General features: G+C 45.4%; 2 protein-coding genes across 4 annotated transcripts in view; one reads left to right on the top strand and one right to left on the bottom strand.

Moving 5' to 3' along the window:
• BEND4 (BEN domain containing 4) overlaps positions 1–6,641 on the top strand; it is a 51,045-nt gene extending 44,404 nt beyond the window's left edge. Inside the window, exon 5 of one of the 2 annotated variants that reach the window (XM_064149196.1) lies at positions 523–6,641. In XM_064149196.1, coding sequence (XP_064005266.1) covers positions 523–740 — 218 coding nt within the window. In that variant the 3' untranslated portion in view covers positions 741–6,641. The remainder of the gene's footprint in view (positions 1–522) is intronic. The other variant, XM_064149197.1, reaches the window with a different exon arrangement.
• An 8,010-nt stretch (positions 6,642–14,651) lies between these two features.
• The window catches only part of SLC30A9 (solute carrier family 30 member 9), a 39,394-nt gene continuing 30,906 nt past the window's right edge, over positions 14,652–23,139 (bottom strand). For both annotated transcript variants that reach the window (XM_064149195.1, XM_064149194.1), the window contains 2 exons: positions 20,187–20,300; positions 14,652–17,975 (listed from right to left, as the gene is read on the bottom strand). In XM_064149195.1, the coding sequence (XP_064005265.1) occupies positions 17,931–17,975; positions 20,187–20,300 (159 nt within the window). In that variant the 3' untranslated portion in view covers positions 14,652–17,930. The remainder of the gene's footprint in view (positions 17,976–20,186; positions 20,301–23,139) is intronic.

Raw genomic sequence — 23,139 nt, 5'->3', positions numbered from 1 at the left:
GGAATGGGCTGCCCAGGGAGGTGGTGGAGTCACCGTGCCTGGAGGTGTTGAAGCAAAGCCTGGATGAGGCACTTAGTGCCATGGTCTAATTGATTGGATAGGGCTGGGTGCTAGGTTGGCCTGGCTGATCTTGGAGGTCTCTTCCAACCTGCTTGATTCTGTGATCATCTAGTTCCAACCCTCTGCCATAGGCAGGCACACAAACCAGTCCCTTTGTATCTCCACAAGAAGGGATTTTTCTCTCCAGGTCCCAGGCACTTGACACAGTTTAGCTGAGGTATAACAACAAACACTGCATGTGGAGAAACACACTTGTACAGCAACAAAGCAGGTCCAAGTGGCATTATCATGGCATCCCCCATCAGGCTTAACTTCTGCTTCAGCAGAGCAGTAATGCGTCCCCCCTCTCCCCTGCTCCCCACTGCCCCCTGTTCTTCCTCCCCATGAGCTTTTCTTTTTTCAGCTGGGCAGTAAGAGGTCTGCACAGGCAAGTTGGTTTCTGTCCTTCATGTTTTCCTGCAGAGTTCATTAGGATGCACTGTACCTCCAACCCAGACTGGTGGATGCCCTCTGAAGAGCAGATCAACAAGGTGTTCAGCGACGCGGTGGGACACGCTCGCCAGGGGCGCGCCGTGGGGACTTTCCTTCACAACGGCAACTCCTATTACGAGGGGACTGACCACCCAGGGTCACAGGATGAGGTCTTCAATAGAGGTATGCAGGATGGATCTGGTGATTGATGGCAGCGAGAAGAACCCTCATCCAAGAGTAGCGACCACTTAATTTAGGAGAGACTGTTTGTCAGACATACTTTACCCTGCGGTCATTTTAAGAGTCCAAAGCATGTTTGAATGCATACTGCAGACATTTCAGCTTCTCCATCCCTACCTTGTCCCAGTTAACAGAAAGAAAATCCATTTCAAGACCTGCTGTATGGGACTTCTCAGTGCCTATTATTTGCAAATCCTTCATAGCACCCTCAAAGGGAAATTGCAGTTCATTTCGTCTAGTTCTAAAGGAAAGGTCATCAAACACAACAAAAAACCCCACAACCTATAAAAACGTCAAAAGGAGCAGCAGCTACTCTCTCATCTGCCTATTGGTAACAAGCCCAGGTCTGGACTCACAACAGCTGGGTGCTCTTTGCTTTCCCTGAGTGGGAGATGTAAGTCTGCAGGCTTATAATAAACAGAGAAGTGGTCTCCCACTTCCTAACAGAAAATAACATAAATGCTACCTTAAAATACTCCACAAGATGAAAAATTCAGGGACTTCCTTTAGCCAACTCTGCCAGGAAATTAAGCTTCCCAGGTGTAAAACAGCAGCACTCATCAGCAGCAGCATCCTTCAAAGCCCCAGAACAGCAACAGGAGCTTCTAATAGATAAAAATTGCTTTGTGTATCAGGTAGACACTGTATTTATCTAGATTTCTGGGGGGATTAGAGTTGATCATGACAGTTTTCATTAAAACAAGATTGAGAAAAACAAATTGCCATTTCAGAAGATAGGTTTTGCTTTGTCTGTTCCTATTCTGCAGCCATATTACGTAGCTTTAGAGGCTTCAAATTGCCTTTTCTTGCCTTTGCTTTCATTTGTGTTTTATATCCATCCCTGGAAATAGATGAGGCAGTGTGCTGGTCTTTTAACAGTCAGATGCTCACTGCTGCGTTCAGGAAGGGGGGTGGGTAAGAATAGCCTACTCAAATCTTCTGTTGTAAGGAAGCACAGGTTCCAGGCTAAGAGCTGTAAGGAAAGAGTTGTGCTAGAGCAGAGTTGACAGTGGCACATGACAGTGGAAGCAGATACCTACTTTGAAAAGAAGAAAAATCATCAGTCCACTGAAAACCTTAAATGTTGAAGTCTTAGAAGTCCATTGTCCCCTCAAATTGATGCACTCCAGAAATATGCAATGCCAAAGAAACTATGCCCTTTCCTTCCCGTGTCAGGGTGTTTTCAGCTCCTTACCTTTGTCTGCTCGCTCAGGCTAGTTCTGGCATCCTTCTCAGCCTGAACCAGCTCTCCTCGAGGCACCATTTCCCCACTGACAGGTACAGGGAACTGGGTTTTGGAAAGAAAGTTCACTTTGCTTTCAGCCATCCTTAGTGCTACCTCATCAGCATTGACTCTCCTGAATGCATATCTCATATTCCCCAGCGTTCCTAACCACCTTGTGCAAGTCACAAAAGAAGCTACTAATCACTCCTGTTATGCTTCTCCTCTCCTCCCTGACCTGCTGCAGGAGGCACCCAGGCCCTTCCTCAAAGATCAGGAAGAGTCCTCTGGGTTGAACACTCCTCTAGCTCTGGCCTGACCACAGCTAGAGGACCGAGGCAGTCCCTCAGAGCTCAGCTCACCCACATAAGAAGTCTGTCTCGACCATGTGCCTCTCTGCCTGCAGTTGTGACCAGTCTCTCACAATCAGCTTGGGGGACATCTCAGGACATGACTCCACCATGCACTGCCATAGACAGGACCTCCCTCAGCCAGGATATGCTTTAGGCTCTTAAGGACCAGTTCCTCTCGATTCATTTTAACTTTGACATTGTTTAAAAGGAGGACAAAAGGCACTCACTTGCCCCAGAATAGCTCATTTCTTTTCTAAGAGTGAGTTAAGCAGTGTAGTCACACTAGACCCCACCAGGCCAAGGGGTTTGGGACAGCATCCCTCACACTACAGGCAGGAGGTGACCCTCTTTTCTAAGAGTGAATTAAGCAGTGTAGTCACACTAGACCCCACCAGGCCAAGGGGTTTGGGACAGCATCCCTCACACTACAGGCAGGAGGTGACCCTCTTTTCTAAGAGTGAATTAAGCAGTGTAGTCACACTAGACCCCACCAGGCCAAGGGGTTTGGGACAGCATCCCTCACACTACAGGCAGGAGGTGACCCTCTTTTCTAAGAGTGAATTAAGCAGTGTAGTCACACTGGACCCCACCAAGCCAAGGGGTTTGGGACAGCATCCCTCACACTACAGGCAGAAGGTGACCTTCTTTTCTAAGAGTGAATTAAGCAGTGTAGTCACACTGGACCCCACCAAGCCAAGGGGTTTGGGACAGCATCCCTCACACTACAGGCAGGAGGTGACCATCTCTGAGCAGTCAGCGTCACACAGCGGCCTCTGGAGGAGAAACTTGCTGTATAGAAACGTCACGGTGCAGATATCCTCTAAGTAGCTTTTCAGTGTTGGACTTCCCACTTTTTTAAGAAGAAGTGTGCTAGAAGATGTTACATTGCTCAGCTGGTGTCAGTCTTGCTGGTCTGTGTTTAATGTGGTGCCACTTGCCAGAAGTCCTTGGTAGAACGTGTCAGAACGTGCGAGTCAGCGGTACCCTGTAAATTTGTCCCCAGCAGTGTGTGTGTCACGCTGTGTTCTTGTGAGCATTGTGATGGTTTCCTTTCAAATGTTTAATCGTTAAGGGGGGGGGTTAAAAATAGGAGCACTTTGTTTGTAGCAGTCACAGGACAGAATCACCGGGCTGGACAGATCTCTCTCGCTGAAGATTTGCTGAATTAATTAACTGGTAAGCCTCGCTGTAGTTGTAGTGTGCTAAGTATAGCCAGCGTCCTGGAACCACTCACAATCCTCCCCTCTCATATCCCAGATGTACAGCTTCACCCTGAAAGCCTTTGGGGCACTAGAAATGGCTTTGCAGGTGGGCACTTTTCTTTACTAACAAACTTGTGCCCTTGGCTGCTTCTGTGCACAGGCCAGCGACACGAGTCGTAGTCACAGACAGGCCTTACCAGACCCCAGCTCATCTCTTTTTGCTCACATTTGGGTTTAAAGTCTTGGATTATAACAACTTTTCGTGGCTATCATTGGTTCTAATTGTCATCATGGACACTTGACACTTGACTCTGCATTACCAGATCCCAGTTTATGTCTTTTGGCTCACATTTGGGTTTAAAGTCTTGGATTACAACAACTTTTCGTGGCTATCATTGGTTCTAATTGTCGTCATGGACACTTGACACTTGACTCAGCTTTACCAGACCTCAGCTCATCTCTTTCTGCTCACATTTGGGTTTAAAGTCTTGGATTACAACAACTTTTCATGGCTATCATTGGTTCTAATTGTCATCATGGACACTTGACACTTGACTCTGCATTACCAGATCCCAGTTTATGTCTTTTGGCTCACATTTGGGTTTAAAGTCTTGGATTACAACAACTTTTCGTGGCTATCATTGGTTCTAATTGTCGTCATGGACACTTGACACTTGACTCAGCTTTACCAGACCTCAGCTCATCTCTTTCTGCTCACATTTGGGTTTAAAGTCTTGGATTACAACAACTTTTCATGGCTATCATTGGTTCTAATTGTCATCATGGACACTTGACACTTGACTCTGCATTACCAGATCCCAGTTTATGTCTTTTGGCTCACATTTGGGTTTAAAGTCTTGGATTGCAACAACTTTTCTCAGCTGTCATCGGTTCTAATTGTCATCATGGACACTTGGCACTTGACTCAGCTTTACCAGACTCCAGCTCATCTCTTTTTGCTCACATTTGGATTTAAAATAAGGAAGCACAACTTTTCTCAGCCATCTTTGGTTCCAGTTCCCATCACAGCTTCCTGACTCTGCATTACCAGACCCCAGCTCATCTCTTTCTGTTCACATTTGGGTTTAAAATAATGGCTTACAAAAAGGTTTTTAACCTGTCTTTGGCTCTAATTGCCATCATGGCCACTTGACTTTTGACTCTGCATTACCAGACCTCAGCTTACCTCTTTCTGTTCACATTTGGGTTTAAGACCATGGATTACAACAGCTTTTCTCAGCTGTCTTTGGTTCTAATTCTCATCATGACTTCCTGACTCTGCATTACCAGACCCCAGTTCATCTCTTTCTGTTAACATTTGGGTTTAAAATAATGGCTTACGTTGGGGTTTTTTTCACCTGTCTTTGGTTCTAATTGCCATCATAGCCTCTTGACTCTGCATTACCAGACCTCAGCTCATCTCTTTTTGTTCACATCTGGGTTTAAAATAATGGATTAGAACAACTTTTCTTCAACCTGTCTTTGGTTGTAATTGCCTTCATGGCCACTTGGCTCACCCATTCCAGCTATAAAAAGAATCATATCATAGAATCAGCCAGGTTGGAAGAGACCTCCAAGATCATCCAGGCCAACCTAGCACCCAGCCCTCTCCAGTCATCTAGATCATGGCACTAAGTGCCTCATCCAGTCCCCTCTTGAACACCTCCAGGGATGGTGACTCCACCACCTTCCTGGGCCGCCCATTCCAATGCCAATCACTCTCTCTGAGAAGAACTTCCTCCTAACATCCAGCCTAGACCTCCCCTGGCACATCTTGAGGCTCTGTCCTCTTGTTCTGTTGCTGGTTGCCTGGCAAAAGAGACCAACCCCCACCTGGCTACAGCCTCCCTTCAGGTAGCTGTAGACAGCAATGAGGTCCCCCTTGAGCCTCCTCTTCTGCAGGCTGCACACCCCCAGCTCCCTCAGCCTCTCCTCATAGGGTTTGTGTTCCAGGCCCCTCACCAGCTTTGTTGCCCTTCTCTGGACACCTTCCAGCACCTCAACATCTCTCTTGAATTGAGGGGCCCAGAACTGGACACAGCACTCAAGGTGTGAATCAACCAGGTCGGAAGAGACCTCCAAGATCATCCCAGTCTAACCTATCCCCCAGCCCTACCCAGTCAACTAGACCATGGCACTAAGTGCCTCATCCAAACCCTTCACCACAGCATATTCCAATTCATTTGTTGACGAGGCATTAGAAACTCTTACACATCCAAGTGTCTAAATACCTGCAAGATGTTAGGTATAACTTTCTGGGACCTGCAATAGGTAGCAGAGAAGCCCTTGCAGAACGAGATACCCATATCGAAGCCGTGCATGCTGCGTTAGTCAGCACATCCCTTCCCAGCGCTGGATGCAGACAGCAGGCTTGCGACAGAAGGAAGCTGCTATCTATCATGTCACCCCACAAAGTCCCAGGAGGATGGAGATTCTTGTCTTACCCTTCCCCACTCTTTAATCTTACTGTCATTTATGTATCTGCCTTCTCTCCCAACTCGGTGTAGCAGTACCACACGCCCATCTGTGCCAACATGCCTTCGCTATATTTTCTATGACAAAATATTTGTGGAGAAACTGTGATTAAAAACAAAAACCCACACAAACAAAACACAAAACACAAAAACAAAAACACCACAAAAAGAAAGAAAGGAGGAAAAAAAAAAAACCAACCATGAATCCTGATATTTTTCTTGTTCTGGTGTAGTTAATTCTATGAATACTTTCTAATGCTGATTGTACTGTGTAGAGTAAGTACAGGTTAGGGATAGACCTTTACCATATATTGTACAAAACCAAACCCCAACTCCCCTCATAGTGTAATATAGACTAGTAAAGGTTTGGTGACTATTTCTATAGGATGTGTGAGTTGTTTTCTATGTGGCAACACACATTTCTTTTAAAAGAATATAAAAAGCCCTAGAGAGTTTTCTAAGCAGTCAATATTTTTTAATTATAAGAGGCATTTGTTACCTACAGTTTTACTATTTCAGGTGTTACTTCTAATTTGAATATTTGTTTTCTTACTGCATACCTCCAGTTTCATTTGTTCTGTTGCAGAAAGATGCACAATAAAAGTTAGTCTCTGGTTAACCTGGCTGGCTGTTTCTTGTTAGTCTCTGCTTAAAGTGTCTCTCTCTGATGAGTCTTTGGGTAAACTTTCTCTTTCTCCTGATAGAATCATTGTTAGCTTCTCATTCAGCTGCCCCTCTCTCTGGTAAGTCTCTGGTTAACCTCTCCCTGTCTCTCACTGGTTGCATTGGGTTGGAAGGGAGCCTCAAAGGTCATCTTGTGCAACCCTCCTGCAGTCAGTGAGGACACCTGCAACTGGATGAGGCTGCCCAGGGTCACATTAACTCTGACTCTGAGTGTCTCCAGGAATCATACAATCAGTCAGGGTTGGAAGGGACCACAAGGATCATCTAGTTCCAACCCCCCTGCCGTGCCCAGGGACACTCTACCCTAGATCAGGCTGCTCACAGCCTCATCCAGCCTGGCCTTAAACACCTCCAGGGATGGAGGCTTGGGAGAGACAACAACTGAACTAATTGTTGAACTGATGGGGAAAGTGAAATTAACTGATGGGGAAAGTGAAATTAACTGATGGGGAAAGTGAAATTAACTGGTGGGAAAAGTGAAATTAACTGATGGGCAAAGTGAAATTAACTGATGGGGAAAGTGAAACTAACACATTTGTAAGGCCACCAAATGCTAACCATCACTGCACAGCTCCCCCAGTGATCCAGAAGTGTCCAGTGGTCTACCAAGCAGATGGAGCTCTTGGAACACAGACTTCAGAATGAAGTCTCCTCCACCACCTCAAATCCTTTTGAAATACCTGGAGAAGGCTTTGTCAGGGGAGCTGGACTCAATGACCTTCAGAGGCCCCTTTGGGAAGTTGGACTTGATGACCTTCAGAGGTCCCTTGTGGAGCTGGACTCAATGACCTTCAGAGGTCCCTTTGGGAAGTTGGACTTGATGACCTTCAGAGGTCCCTTGTGAAGCTGGACTCAATGACCTTCAGAGGTCCCTTTGGGAAGTTGGACTTGATGACCTTCAGAGGTCCCTTGTGGAGCTGGACTCAATGACCTTCAGAGGTCCCTTTGGGAAGTTGACCTCGATGGCCTGCAGAGGTCCCCTTGAGTCCAACTTCCCAATTACCTTCAGAAGTCCCTTTGGGAAGTTGGACTGAACGACCTGCAGAGGTCTCTTTGGGAAGTTTGACTCAATGACCTTTGGAGGTTCCTTTGAGAAGGTGGACACAATGACCTTCAGAGGTCCCTTTGGGAAGCTGGACTTGATCTTCAGAGGTCCCTTCCAACCTCTTCCATTCTATGGTGCTATAAAGCCATTTACTTAAGTTCAGAACCAAGGAAATCTGTGCAAAGCATAAAGGGGAAGCAGCAGAATGAGTCAAAGTCCACAAGCTTTGCATAGGCCTAGCTAAAAGTAGCAGTCATTTCCTGAATCCCCATCCCAGGAGGTGTTTAAAAACCAGAGATGCAGAGCTGAAGGCCATGGTTTAGCACCAGACTTGGTAGTGTTAGGTTGGACTCAATGATCTTAATAAAGGTCTTTTCCAACCAAAATGAATCCATGACTCTGTTACGCAAGTTCAAACCAAACTGCTCCAGGAAAGTCTCCATGCTCTTGACTATACACAGCCATGCAATCCACCTGTCCTGCTTTCTTCATGTCATCCTTAGAACAGGATCAGGACTGGCAGCCCACACTGGAGACACTGCCAGTGATGCCTCTGAGCCAGGCAGAAAGAGCATATACCCTGTGCTGGGAAAGGAACTGCGCTGCTTGGGTGCACTGGATAGTGGGGTGAAAGGCACTGTTGCTAGTGGAGGGTGTAGTGTCAAAACACAGAGTGCTGCAGCACCTCTCCTCATAGGAGAGACTGAGGGAGTTGAGGCTGTTCAGTCTGGAGAGGAGAAGGCTCCAAAGTGACCTTGTTGTGGCCTTTCAGTATCTTAAGGGAGCCTAAAAGAAAGCTGGGGAGGGAGTTTTCAGATGTCAGGTAGTGACGAAGCTAGAAATGGGTAGATTCAGACTGGGTGGTAGGAAGAAGTTCTTCACCATGAGGGTGGTGAGACCCTGGAACAGGGAGGTGATGGAAGCATCATCCCTGGAGGTGTTTAAGGCCAGGCTGGGTGAGGCTCTAGACAGCCTGATGGGATGTAAGCTGATGTCAGGGGTGGGTTGGAACTAGATGATCTTTGTGCTTCCTTCCAACCCTGACTGATTCTATGATCAAGCCAGCCTGGCTCTCCTAGATGAGTGCCTGCTACTGAGCAGAACCTGTGCTGTCAGCATCAGAAATGAAAATGGAGGGACTGGTACAAGCAGATGGATGTAACCTTTGCTTTGCAGCCACAAAATACTCTCACAGGCATTTGAACTCAGGAACGTAGCCAATCGACTGCCTAACGCCAGTGTTGTTGCTTACCTCTGCAGCAGAGATAAAGGTGCTTGAATTACCAGAACACAACCTTTACCAGCTATGTAACATTTCCACTGAATAATTACAACTTCCAGCCACTTTTACAGCACCTACCTGATTCCAAGTGCAATTACAAAACAAGAACATAGGCAGAAAGCTATTTAAATGCCCTACACCTCCCAAATCAAAATTACCTTCCCCATACTCGGGTGGCCAGCACCAGAACAAGAGGACACAGCTTCAAGCTACGTCAGGGGAGATTTAGGCTGGAGGTGAGGAGAAAGTTCTTCACTGAGTCATTGGACACTGGAATGGGCTGCCCGGGGAGGTGGTGGAGTCGCCGTCCCTGGAGCTGTTCAAGGCAAGATTGGACATGGCACTTGGTGCCATGGTCTGGCCTTGAGCTCTGTGGTAAAGGGTTGGACTTGATGATCTGTGAGGTCTCTTCCAACCTTGGTGATACTGTGAAACTAATGTGAAGTCAGCAAGACAGAGAACGAAAAAATTCATTACACCTGTCCCAGGTTGAGTACTACAGGGTTAAAAATCCTCTAGGCACTAGAAAATTGTTACTCGATCCCATAACTCTCCTATCTCTTTATAAACTCACATCGAGGCCAGCTCGCTCTCCTCTCCTCCTCCTGCCCTGTGTTGAGCGGGAGCCACTTTATCAGGACAGACACAGAATCATAGAATCAGTCAGGGTTGGAAGGGACCATAAGGATAAGCCAGTTCCAACCCCTGCCATGGACAGGGACACCCTACCCTAGAGCAGGCTGCCCATAGCCTCAGCCAGCCTGGCCTGAAACACCTCCAGTGATGGGGCCTCAACCACCTCCCTGGGCAACCCATTCCAGGCTCTCACCACTCTCATGCTCAACAACTTCCTCCTTATGTCCAGTCTGAACCTACCCATCTCCAGCTTTGCTCCATTCCCCCCAGTCCTGTCACTCCCTAACAGCCTAAAAAGTCCCTCCCCAGCTTTTTTGCAGCCTCCTTCAGATCCTGGAAGGCCACAAGAAGGTCACCTGGGAGCCTCCTCTGCTCCAGCCTGCACAGCCCCAACTCTTTCAGGCTGTGCTCACAGCAGAGCTGCTGCAGCCCTCTGAGCATCCTCTTGGCCCTTCTCTGGACACACTCCAGCATCTCCACATCCCTCTTGTAATAGAGGCTCCAGAACTGCATGCAGTACTGCAGGTGGGGTCTCAGCAAAGCAAAGTAGAGGGGGAGAATCACCCTCTACTGGCATTCCTTCTCCTGCTGCAGCCCAGGCTCTGGTTGTCCCTCTGGGCTGCAAGTGCACACTGACTCCTGTGGAGCTTCTCATCCACCAGCACCTTCAAGTCCCTCACCTCAGGGCTGCTCTCCAGCCAGTCACTGCCCAGCCTGGATTTGTGCTTGGGATTGCCTCGACCCAGATGCAGGACCTTGTGCTTGGTCTTGTTGAACCTCCTGAGGTTGGCTTTCTTACTGTTCTTTTCCTCTCCAATGATCACTTCTTATCTCTGGCCACATTTTTTAGCCTGTGTTCATCTTTTCCCACTCCCAAGCACCCAAACCCTTAGGTTTTATCCTTTTCTTTTTTTACCACACACTTTGTGATAGTTCCTTTTCTTCTGCTTCAGCAAAGCCTGATTGACTCCAGTTTCTATGGCCCATACAACCATTTAGAGCTCCTGACACACTTTATCCTCCTCAAAGAACAGGCATTTCAAATACCTGACTGGGGTGCTTTAAAGCCTGGATCCCTAATTCCTTTTCCAAGTAATATAGTCTGCTTTGGATCTTAATTATTTGTGTGTCATTAACAGGAGAGGAAAAATTACTTAAGTTAAGCAATGCCTATGCAAAAAAACCCCCATACATATTCTTCTTTTAGTACCCCCTGACTTCTCATTTCACAGTATCACAGTATCACAGTATCATCAGGGTTGGAAGAGACCTCACAGATCATCAAGTCCAACCCTTTACCACAGAGCTCAAGGCCAGACCATGGCACCAAGTGCCACGTCCAACCTTGCCTTGAACAGCTCCAGGGACGGCGACTCCACCACCTCCCCAGGCAGCCCATTCCAGTGCCCAATGACTCTCTCAGGGAAGAACTTTCTCCTCACCTCCAGCCTAAATCTCCCCTGGCACAGCCTGAGGCTGTGTCCTCTCGTTCTGGTGCTGGCCACCTGAGAGAAGAGAGCAACCTCCTCCTGGCCACAACCTCCCCTCAGGTAGTTGTAGACAGCAATAAGGTCACCCCTGAGCCTCCTCTTCTCCAGGCTAACCAATCCCAGCTCCCTCAGCCTCTCCTCGTAGGGCTGTGCTCAAGGCCTCTCCCCAGCCTCGTTGCCCTTCTCTGGACACGCTCAAGCATCTCAATGTCCCTCCTAAACTGGGGGGCCCAGAACTGAACACAGGACTCAAGGTGTGGTCTAAGCAGTGCAGAGTACAGGGGCAGAATGACCTCCCTGCTCCTGCTGACCACACCATTGCTGATGCAGGCCAGGATGCCACTGGCTCTCTTGGCCACCTGGGCACACTGCTGGCTCATGTTCAGGCAGGTATCAATCAGCACCCCCAGATCCCTCTCTGTCTGGCTGCTCTCCAGCCACTCCGACCCCAGCCTGTATCTCTGCATGGGGTTGTTAAGTAAACTGCAAGAGAGATCTTAGTTGTAGTCCCTATTGAGAGCTAACAATGAGACTAGAAGCAGCACAACACTTCAGCTAGGAGGGGGGGAAAAAGGGCAAGCACATTGTCATTTTACATTCCCTGCTGCAATGGGAGCCTTGAGGCACGCACAGAAGTTCAGCTTTCGTGCAGGAGTCAATATTAATCAATTGTTCTATTCTACCAAGCCAAAATGCCTTAAGAGCACACAACCATGAAATGAAATAACTTTTCTTTCAGGTCTTAAACAATATGCTTCTGTGGAGTCTTTTGTGAGAAGCACATCTGAGAAAAAAAGGGGGAGGAAACAAAAAAAGCAGGATTACTTAATTGAGGATTTTCAGAACCTGCCATGCTCTGGATACACAAGAAGCCTAAAAAACTCTTTGCAGGAAGGCTGTATTCAATGCTCTCATCATTAGCAGAGGTGCTTCTGTAATGCATAATTTCTTCTTTGCTACAGGGAGGAAAAAAAAAGAAGGTAAGTCAGGTAAAAGGATCACAAGTAAGGAGAACACAGAACTGCAATCAGTGTATTGTCTAGACAAAACCTATCCAAACCTCTTCTCTGTACTCCCTCTCCCCCACCTTTATCAAACTGGGGCCACTAAAAATCTATCAGTCAAAAAACTGAGTCTCCAGATACAGCTAAAAACTCAGCAGCTGCCAGAAGCAGGACACTCTTGTTTTGGCTGATGTGACTTGTGACATTCAAGCCAGAAATGCTGTTGTCAGCTAGCATTGAACAAAGGAATACAGCACAAAATCCAGAGGCCAAGAGTAGTTCTCCTATTGAAAACCTAGAGATGCTCATCATGGTTTCCTCTAGAAGAAAGAGGTATTAGAAAAATAGTAACTATCTGTGTGCTCATTCAAGAAAGAATCATAGAATCAACCAGGTTGGAAGAGACCTCCAAGATCATCCAGGCCAACCTAGCACCCAGCCCTGTCCAATCAACCAGACCATGGCACTAAGTGCCTCAGCCAGGCTTTGCCTCAACACCTCCAGGATGGTGACTCCACCACCTCCCTGGGCAGCCCATTCCAATGCCAATTACTCTCTCTGCCAACAACTTCCTCCTAACATCCAACCTAGACCTCCCCTGGCACAACTTGAGACTGTGTCCCCTTGTTCTATTGCTGGTTGCCTGGGAGAAGAGACCAACCCCACCTGGCTACAGCCTCCCTTCAGGTAGTTGTAGACAGCAATGAGGTCTGCCCTGAGCCTCCTCTTCTGCAGGCTGCACACCCCCAGCTCCCTCAGCCTCTCCTCATAGGGTTTGTGCTCCAGGCCCCTCACCAGCTTTGTTGCCCTTCTCTGGACACCTTCCAGCACCTCAACATCTCTCTTGAATTGAGGAGCCCAGAACTGGACACAGCACTCAAGGTGTGGCCTGACCAGTGCTGAGCACAGGGGCAGAATAACCTCCCTTGTCCTACTGGCCACACTGTTCCTGATGCAGGCCAGGATGCCATTCGCTCTCCTGCCCACCTGGACACACTGCTGGCTCATCTTCAGCTACTATCTACCAGCACCCCCAGGTCCCTTTCTTCCTGGCTGCTCTCAGCCACTCAGTCCCCAGCCTATAGCGCTGCTTGGGGTTGTTGTGGCCGAAGTGCAGAACCCTGCACTTGGCCTTGTTCAATCTCATCCCATTGGCCTCTGCCCACCCATCCAGCCTGTCTAGGTTCCTCTGCAGGGCTCTCCTACCCTCCAACAGATCCATGTCTGCTCCTAGCTTGGTGTTGGAGAGGCTAAGAAGCCTTCAGCCTGAGTATGAATCACTGAGCATAAAGGCCTGTGGTGGTTTGGCCCACATCCCTCTAAGAAAGCCAAAGAGTTCTCCTGGAGCACCAGAGGATTTTATCTGTTACAGAAACTCAACCTCTACAGGAAAACAAGCACGATTAGTGCACAGCTAACTCTGACTTCAAAACATGAAGACCACTCAGCATTTTGGAATACTCAGATTAACTTTTTTCCAACATTGCAAATTGTACAGGATCAGTGAGTGGCTGGAGAGCAGCCCTGAAGAGAGGCACTTGGGGGTGCTGGTGGACGAGAAGCTCAACATGAGCCAGCAGTGTGCACTTGCAGCCTGGAGGGCCAGAGTCTGGGCTGCATCAGGAGAAGTGTGGCCAGCAGGTGGAGGTAGGTGATTCTCCCCCTCTACTCTGCTCTGATGAGATCCCACCTGGAGTACTGCATCCAGTTCTGGAGCCCCCATTACAAGAAGGATGTGGAGATGCTGGAGTGTGTCCAGAGAAGGGCCACGAGGATGCACAGAGGGCTGCAGCAGCTCTGCTGTGAGCACAGACTGAAAGAGTTGGGGCTGTTCAGGCTGGAGAAGAGGAGGCTCCCAGGTGACCTTCTTGTGGCCTTCCAGTGTCTGAAGGGGGCCTGCAAAAAAGCTGGGGAGGGACTTTTGAGGCTGTCAGGGAGTGACAGGACTGGGGGGAATGGAGCAAAGCTGGAGGTGGGTAGGTTCAGACTGGACATGAGGAGGAAGTTGTTGAGCATGAGAGTGGTGAGAGGCTGGAATGGGTTGCCCAGGGAGGTGGTTTAGACTCCATCCCTGGAGGTGTTTCAGGCCAGGCTGGCTGAGGCTGTGGACAACCTGCTCTAGGGTAGGGTGTCCCTGGGCATGGCAGGGGGCTTGGAAATAGATGATCCTTATGGTCCCTTCCAACCCTCACTGATTCTATGAGACACTGTGCAACACAGAAGCAAACTTCCACACAGCAGAGGGGCAGCAGCACTTTGAACACCATCTGAAAAACAAACAAACTTGCAAGGGCAAGGTACAAAATTAAATCATTTTAAAAGATTACATCTTAATTGAAAAAAAAAAAGAAAACAAAATAACTCCTAGAGTAACTTTGTTAGCTAAATCCTCACTCCTTCAAATTAATCTAAGAGCAACACTTGGTAACTGCATTTGTGATAAAGATAAGAAAAAATACAAGTAACAAATCCACTCCTCCACACTTGGTAAGTTTTTGGGTTTTTAATTCAGGTAATTCTATCAGGTGAATGCATTAGCTTAACATTCCCCCCCCAAAAATATACTAAACCAAAAGGAAACTTAAGTACTGGACCCACATCACCTCAAGTTTTAAGAGGAAAAAGAAGCAGTAGAACTCTCCAAATTGTTCAAAACAAACTGAAACAGGTATTAGAATGTAACAGCTTGGGATCACTTTTCATTTCCAGCCTGACAGGCTCAATGAAGCAGTATTTTCAGCCAGCTGCAAGACATGTGAACTTACAAGGTGCTGCCCAAACCAGTCTGCCTGCCTATTGGTGATGCATCACCACCCAGGTTGGCTGTAAAATTGGAACTGAGTCCTCAGACTGTGTCTCAAAACCATTCAAGTTCTGGCTTCTTCAACTGAACATCCTGTGATTCTCATTAGTGTAGCTGGGAGACAAGGATCTGAATCTTGCCTTGGAAGACAAACAAGAAGTGTGTGCATGAGTGTGCTTCTGGCTCAGATAAGGAAATCAAAACTCACAGGAGTTACCTCTTTGATGAAGAAGAAAACACTTTTAGAGGCTTCTGGAGCAGAAGAATATAAACTCAGGCCTCTTCTTAACAAGACATGGGAACACTTTGGTGTTGGGTAACATTTACCAACCTCAGTGGAATTTCTGCCCTGCAAAGTGCGTGCTAACACTACTCATCCATCAGTGACTCCAGATCCCTTGGGTCACACTGACTGTCTCCACTAACCTCCCCAGTAAGAACATTTTCCCAGTTGCACTTCTCTTCAGGTTTCTGGAATAATGACTTTGTTAAAGTGTTTATTCAAATTCAGAATCCACATAAATATCCTAAAGAGGAGGCAAAAGGTTAGGCATTAGCAGATTCCAGTGCTCTGAAGAAGGCTAAGAGCAGAGATGAGATGAAGTTTACATGGAGGGGAGAAGTGAAAGGTAAATGCCATATAATGTGCTGAAATATGTCTTATTTACTTGGTACAGTACACTTCCAAATTACCTGTAAACTGCATTTCAAATCACCATGCTTAAGTACACTAACTAGGTCTAGGAGAAAAGCAGCTAAGTCAGCCTTCTTTTGGATTAGCCATAATAAGCTAATGTGCTATGAAGAAGCCATCAGTGAGCAGGGATGATGGATAGGTACTGAAGAGACCTCTTCACTCACAACTGCTGCATGTGAAGTCCCATCTGTCACTAAACTCTGGAATGTTTTTCTACTTAAAATGACCAGCACAGTCATAAAATGCAATGGGTTGGAATGGACCTCTAGAGGTCACCTAGTCCAGCCCCCCTGCAGCCAACAGACATCCCCAACTAGATCAGGTTCCTGAGAGCCACACCGAGCCTGACCTTAAATGTCTCCTTCACCACCTCCCTGAGCAACCTGCTCTGGTGTTCCACCCCTGTTAAAGAGCTTCTTCCTAACATCCAATCTAAATGTGCCCTGCTCTGGTTTAAAACCATTGCCACGTGCCTTTGTAAATAGTCCTTCCTCAGCTTTCTTGTAGGCCCTCTTCAGGCCACTAGAAGGTCTCCCTGGAGCCTTCTTCTCTCCAGGCTGAACAACCCCAACTCTCTCTGAAGAGGTACTCTAGCCCTCTGATCGTTTTTGTGGCTATCTTCTGGTCTGCCTCCATCAGGTCCACATCCTCCTTGTGCTGAGGATCCAAAGATCCTCGCTGCTGTCAGAAGGCATGCTCTTTTAAATCCTCACACTTCCCTAGTAAGTGACACTTAGTGTGGAAAGAGTAACGTCCTCAAAAACGTTTTTAGTCAAATCTGGACACGTTGGTCTCCACAGGTATTTGCTGCAATGCTAATCATTTCATTTTAAACTGATTTCTGAAGACTTGTGTTTCTGATCCAACATTTCTTCTTCAGCAAGTCAGGTATTACTCAACAGCTGAGTCACTTGGAGGGTCTTAGTAATACCTCTCACCCATAAGCAAGTCTCATTTTACTGGAATATGTTGAAGTGCAATTCATTTCATTTCTCTTTCAGCCTGCATGATCAGGACTCATGGCTTATTAACAAAGGTCTCCAAGAATCTGGTGCAACTTGGGTGGCCTGCTGCAGAAAGCCTTGAGGCTGCTTATGTACAGTGCTAGAACTGCACATTTCAAAGTTAAAACCTCTAAGCACTTATCTTAGAATTGTCGAGGACCACTGAGAAAATGATTTTACTTTGCCAAACAAGGAAGGTTGATTCCTAAAAGAAACACAGCCAAAAAACCCCACAAAGTAAGCAGCTTACAATGCAGAGAACAGATAATATCTAAAGGTAAATAAATTAAAAATATAATGTATCCATTTGTTTAATTATAAATAGTTCTAATACATCTTTCACCATTGAAACTTCCAACTGTATCTCTTTTACCTTCTAGCAAAGGCCATATCTGACCATCCAGCCTATTAAAAGTATAAAAAGCCAAAAATCCCAGGTAATTTTTTAATAAGCACTAACATAAATATCTCCCAGGTTACATCTGAAGATACTTACATAGAAGAGAATGGGTGTCAAGGGAGAAAGGGAACAAAATTTAAGCAGAGGAAATTAACTGAAATTTCTACACAGTAATTTCTTCCTAGAAATTGAACTGTGGCTAACCACACAGAGCTGACTCCACTGAAGAGGGGGGAAAAAAACCCAAACAACAAAAAAAATCCAACTAAATTTTTCTGAAGTGCAGTTGGTAATCACAAGGGGTGAACAAAAAGCAGGTTTCCAGGTACTTGAGAAAAAGCCAGTGCCTGTTTGAAAGAATTTCACATAGAAAAGAAAAACTGAAACAATCACACAGCAGAAACATTTACAATTAGTTTAAGGTTGGCAGGTTCCACTGGAACAAACTCTTCCTAGCTAATCTTAATATCTCCCAAGAACCTTTAATGATATCTTGAAAGAAACTAAAGAAGTGCAAACTGACTGCAAAGGGACACAAATGGGAAAAAAAAAACCCCAACCTAAGTGTGTTGTCTATTTTCAGACAGCTCTATTTGCCTAACCAAGTTCTGAACTGCAGTAAAATACACTCAGGCAGACTCTCCTGTGTGGGATTTCAGCCATGTAGCTTTTTTAAACTCATTTTGCCATGGATCTTTTTGTCTGTGAGTCCTGTCCTCCTCCAGAACCAGAAGCAGTGCTAACAGTCCAGGAGGCCTACAGCAAAAGTAAGCGAGGTATGGTGCTGAGGTCACTGCAATTTCAGAAGCTTTTCAGCCCTTGGCATGACTTCTTTCCAACCTGAAGACTTCTTCTGCCCAAGTCTATAGTATCTCCAAATCCACATGGCGAACGTCAGGATTTCGTTGCTGAAATAAGATTTAAAGAAGCATTTTGATTGAAAATAGTTAATATTTTTGCACAGGGATATAAACAATGTCTTTTAGGCAGGATGTTGGCAATTGGGTCACAAAATCCCCTTTTCTGTTAGCAAACAGTTTTCTGTTTTCAAATAAGGAATAGCTTCAAACAACATCGATTGGATGAGGCACTTAGTGCCATGGTATAGTTGACTGGATAGGGCTGGGTGCTAGGTTGGCCTGGATGATCTTGGAGGTCTCTTCCAACCTGGTTGGTTCTATGATTCTATGACTGGGGAACAAACATCTTATCAGGGCCTGTTGTTACAGAACAAGGGGTAATGGTTTTAAAGAGGGGAGATTCAGACTGCTAAGTATGGAGGAAAACTGGTCCAGGTTGACCAGAGATGTGGTAGATGCCTCATCCCTGGCAACATTTCAGGTCATGCTGGATGGGGCTCTGAGCCCTGGCAACATTTCAAGTCATGCTGGATGGGGCTCTGAGCAACCTGATGTAGTGGTAGATTTCCCTGCCCACTGCTAGCGAGTTTGACTAGATGATCTTCAAAGGTCCCTCCTAACCCTTCTATGAATATAGCTTATTCTAAAACTGAAAGACAAACTAGAAACCAATTAATTTTATTCACCATGAGATTTTAAAACAATATATTGAAAACCTTGGTGAGGCCACATCTGGAGTATTGTGTCCAGTTCTGGGCCACTCAGAACTGCACAGAACCAGAGGAGTGGAATATCTTCCTTATGAGGAATGGCTGAGTGAGCTGGGTCTCTAGCTTGGAAAAGAGGAGACTGAGGGGTGACCTCATTAATGTTTATAAATATGTGAAAGGTGTCAGTAGGACAGAGCCAGGCTCCTTCTCTGGAGCCATTCAAAACCTGAATTGTGACCTGCTCTAGGTGATTGTGCTGTGGCAAGGAGTTGGACTAGATGATCTTTTGAGGTCCATTCCAACCCCTGACATTCTGTGATTCTGTGACTGCACTGTTAGGGCTTTTTCTCAAGGCTAAGCCATCTCTTTATTTAGTGAATACTTTTCAGCATCACAGATAAATTAGTTCTTATGCTTTATAGTTACGATGCAGCTCTCTTGATGTCAGCAAGGCAGTTTTTATATAAGCTGTCTAACATCTCACTTTAAGAAAAGTTGTAAAAAATTCTGTCCTGAAATAATCTGTTCTGTGCCACTGAAGCTCTTTATAAAGATTCAAAATACTGCTTCTACTAAGAAATATGCATTTTTCTGATACTGCAGAAATACATTTTCATCATTAGATGGGATTGCATAATCCATGAGAGGTTTACTGCAAGTGTCACTGACTTCAAAGTCATCCAGCATGTGAATCAGACTAGCAGATTTAGGACAGCATATTCAACACGATCACTGAAATCCCTGCCTATACCAAAAAGCAGTACTTATGCTTTTAACCTCATTAACCATGAGCCTGCTCTTCAAAACTGCATCTGCTGGTGCAATTAAACTCAACAATAATATTTTGATTTTCCAACAGCACCACTAGACTAAAATTAGAATATTTTATCAAATACATTAAGCAAGGACAGGCATCCTCATGACCAGGCTGTTTGTAGGGCAGTCAGTACATGCTACTGTATTCATGTCAGAAAATGCAAGATTAACAGCCACAAGAAAGTGATAACATTAAAAATGGAAAGAGCCCTTTGTTGCATCCACCAAAGGGTATTTACATCACAGAATGAAAAACAGGACTTATAACAAGCTTGTAAAAGTAGTAAACCTTGTACTGCTTCAGCAAGAGTAAAAACTGTTGAGTGAAGCTTTCATGACACAGTGATATATTTGATACAGCGCTAAGCAGCAAATACAAACCCAGAACTGACATTTGCTTCTTTACAACCAAAACTGAATTCAGCAGCCTGCAAATAACCTGACAATCTGAAAATACAGTAAAAAAGACATAAATCGGGCCTCATTTGACAAGAGTATTATTCTACAGTGGTAAAACCAGGACAAAATATCTATCACATGGATCAGAGGCAAAGTAAGGGTTTGCTGCTGGTCAGAACTTAGTTAATGATGCTACAGCAGGAAAATTTGCATGAGGTTATCAACCTCTTCCCCTCTGTCATATCTACAAACAAAAATCCCACCAAGCAGATGCAGTGATTGTGTTTAAAATCTGTTACAGAATAAGCATTCCCTAATGAGCAGCTACATTTACCTTTAGGTCCTTCTCAAGTCTGTCGACTTCAGCTCCTAGTGTGTCGATGATGTTCTCACCATGCTTAAGCATGAAAGCTTCTAATTCTTCAAGGGTTTTCACTTGCTGAATTTCCTAGGAAGAAATCAAATGTAAGAGGTTGAGATGAGGGAAAGAAAAGAAATTAGCAACACTACAGAGGGTCCTGACTTCAAGTTGGTGAAAGGAAGCCAAAGAAAACAAACCCTTTCACTTCAAAACATCACCTGTTCCTCAGTCTCCAAGACACAGGAGAGTAGCACCTGCTGAATGAGGACAGCTGGCTTACCATTACATCTGCATTTGCTGTAAGAAACTTCTTCTGCAATGGATTTCCTCCTTTATTTTCCAAATAAGTTGAGAGAATTTCATTCATCTTCTAGAAGTTTCTGGAGTATCCTATGCTCACAGTATCACAGTATCACAGTATCAGTATAGCAGAGCAGGGTACTCCTGTGTATTCTTCCCTCATTTTCATGCATTCTTGCTATTCTATTACACTGCTTATTCTGGGCATTACATTGCCACCTCCTCTGACAATCCACAAGGACTACTATGAATGCTGCTGTAAATATGGCTCCTCCATGATACCAAAAAATTCAAGGATAGGAACTCAGACTAGTTGATCCTTGGTAGACAAGACTAAAGCAATGTGGTTAAGGGAAACAGAAGGTTATCCTACTCCTTCCCAAACCCCACAGACATAGAAGCACCAAAGCAGGTATTACAGCACTGCCACGAGCTTTGCTTAGAGGTCTCACACCAAGCTGCCCAGAAGCCATTTGCCTTGTAGTGGTATTTCAGCTATAGTTCAGGTGGTAAAGCTGCACTAAGTTTAAGACAAACAAATTATTGCTAACAGAGGAATTATTAAATAGCCAATTCTTTTTGTGTATACAAGAACTACAACACAACATCAAGTTCTTCTCCCTCACCATTACTCTAAAGCTGAAAAGAGATATAGGTTGGACTGGATGATCTTCAAGGTCTCTTCCAACCTGGTTGATTCTATGATAATGTAATTGAATCAGCTTAAAAAATTGTCCCAACCACAATCAGCCATGATTATGATCACAGTAAGTCTAGCAAGAAAAGGAAACAAGATTATCTGAATGACACAATTTCAACAAGTACTTCTCAACTTTACAAAGAGCAATATTGATAGTGATGCTAGCTGAAAAACTACAGACCAAGAGGCAAGCACCATGCCTGGCCTTGACTTCAGGTGGCTAAGTCCTGCTGAAAGTAACTACTGCTTAACAAGGGTGTTGTAGCTGACAGGGGGGTACTGCCTGAAACTACAATGACCTGTTGCCAGCATAGAAAAAATGAGGAAGAACATTTCCAGCAACACAAGCAGGAAAAACCAGTGAAGTCTGTATGCAAACTGCACAAGGGAATAATGAGTAAAACCAAAAGTCTAATTCAGCACTTGAAAATAAAAACAGTCTCTTTGTGTCATCAAGAGCATCACCCTGAGGAAAGAAGCTGCTTTAGGCAAAGAGGCAAAGAGCTTATTTGCTTGTCATCAGTTTTTGGATCAGGATGCTCTTGGGTCAGTAATCAGTGTGAGCCTAGGCTGTGGGGTGCAGACTGCTTCAGCAGGATTTGTGCCTATCCTGCTATCAAAAAGGGTGGTGAGACACTGGAACAGGCTGTGGATGCCTCCTTCCTGATGGTGTTTAAGGCTGAGCTGGACAAAGCCCTGAGCAACCTGGGCTAGTGGGAGGTGTCCCCGCGCATGGGAGGGGGGCTGGAACTTGATGATCTTTAAGGTCCCTTCCAACCTAAACCACTCCATGATCAAAGGAAACAGCTGCAACAGCAAAGCAACTGAGACTCGGCAATACAGAACTAAGCAAAGCTGCAGTGCCTCAGTTGGAAAGAGCTGATAGCACTCTTCTCAAATATGTACTACAATGAAATTCCATATATCAATATCTAGATCACTTATTGCACCATATATAAATACATTTAAATATACATATATATCACATACACACATTCTTATTTTGACACTTAAAGGCACTACTTATTAAAACCTGGGTCACTAATTAATGGTTTTAAAGATTCCAGTAATTGAAACATAAACCAAGATAACTTCCAAGTGGTGTTTAACATAGTGCAGACATCTAACATCTACTTTTCATTGAAAAGGTAACAAAGAAAGCAATCTTGTTGTTACACAAGCAGAGGTATATTGGTGAGTTAGTGGTGAAAATGGGTAAGCAAGAAAAACATTTTGTCCACTTAGTAGAACTCTTCTTGTAATTTAGAGAGATTCTTCTTTACTTCATTAATTCACTGCTTTGACACACAGAATGCAACAGAAGGCAGTTTTGCATTTATGCACTGAAGTGAAAGGATTAAGAAAAGCTACACTAAATGACACTAAAATCAGAGACAGACACTTGCTTAAGGGTGGGTAATAGTTAAACACTGGCAAAATGGCTAAGTCATGTGAAGTAAGCAATCCATGTTCAAACCTAGTCTAACTGACAGGATCAGTAAACTCTGACTATCTCTTCAGCACCCAAGGCTCTGCCAAAACAGATACCTATTTTCAGGTGACAGGCTTACAGATTTAACTGGAGATAAGGTAATTCAAGGTTACTGGAAGAATGATGTTCTCATCAAAAGTATTTTGGATAAATCTGAAAATAAATCAATTAAAAAAATCTCCTACCCCAGATTTTAAGCCCTGTGGGAATGGAGCGAAGCTGGAGATGGGTAGGTTCAGACTGGATGTGAGAAGGAAGTCGTTGAGCATGAGAGTGGTGAGAGGCTGGAATGGGTTGCCCAGGGAGGTGGTTGAGGCCCCATGGCTGGAGGTGTTTAAGGCCAGGCCGCATGAGGCTGTGGGCAGCCTGATCCAGGGTAGGTACTCATGGCAGGGGGGCTGGAACTGGCTGATCCTTGTGGTCTCTTCCAACCC

The sequence above is a fragment of the Pogoniulus pusillus genome, chromosome 9 (assembly GCF_015220805.1).
Source record: "Pogoniulus pusillus isolate bPogPus1 chromosome 9, bPogPus1.pri, whole genome shotgun sequence".
Lineage (NCBI taxonomy): Eukaryota > Metazoa > Chordata > Aves > Piciformes > Lybiidae > Pogoniulus > Pogoniulus pusillus.
Note: the sequence above shows the minus strand (reverse complement) of the source record. Positions and strands in the feature narration are given on the sequence as shown.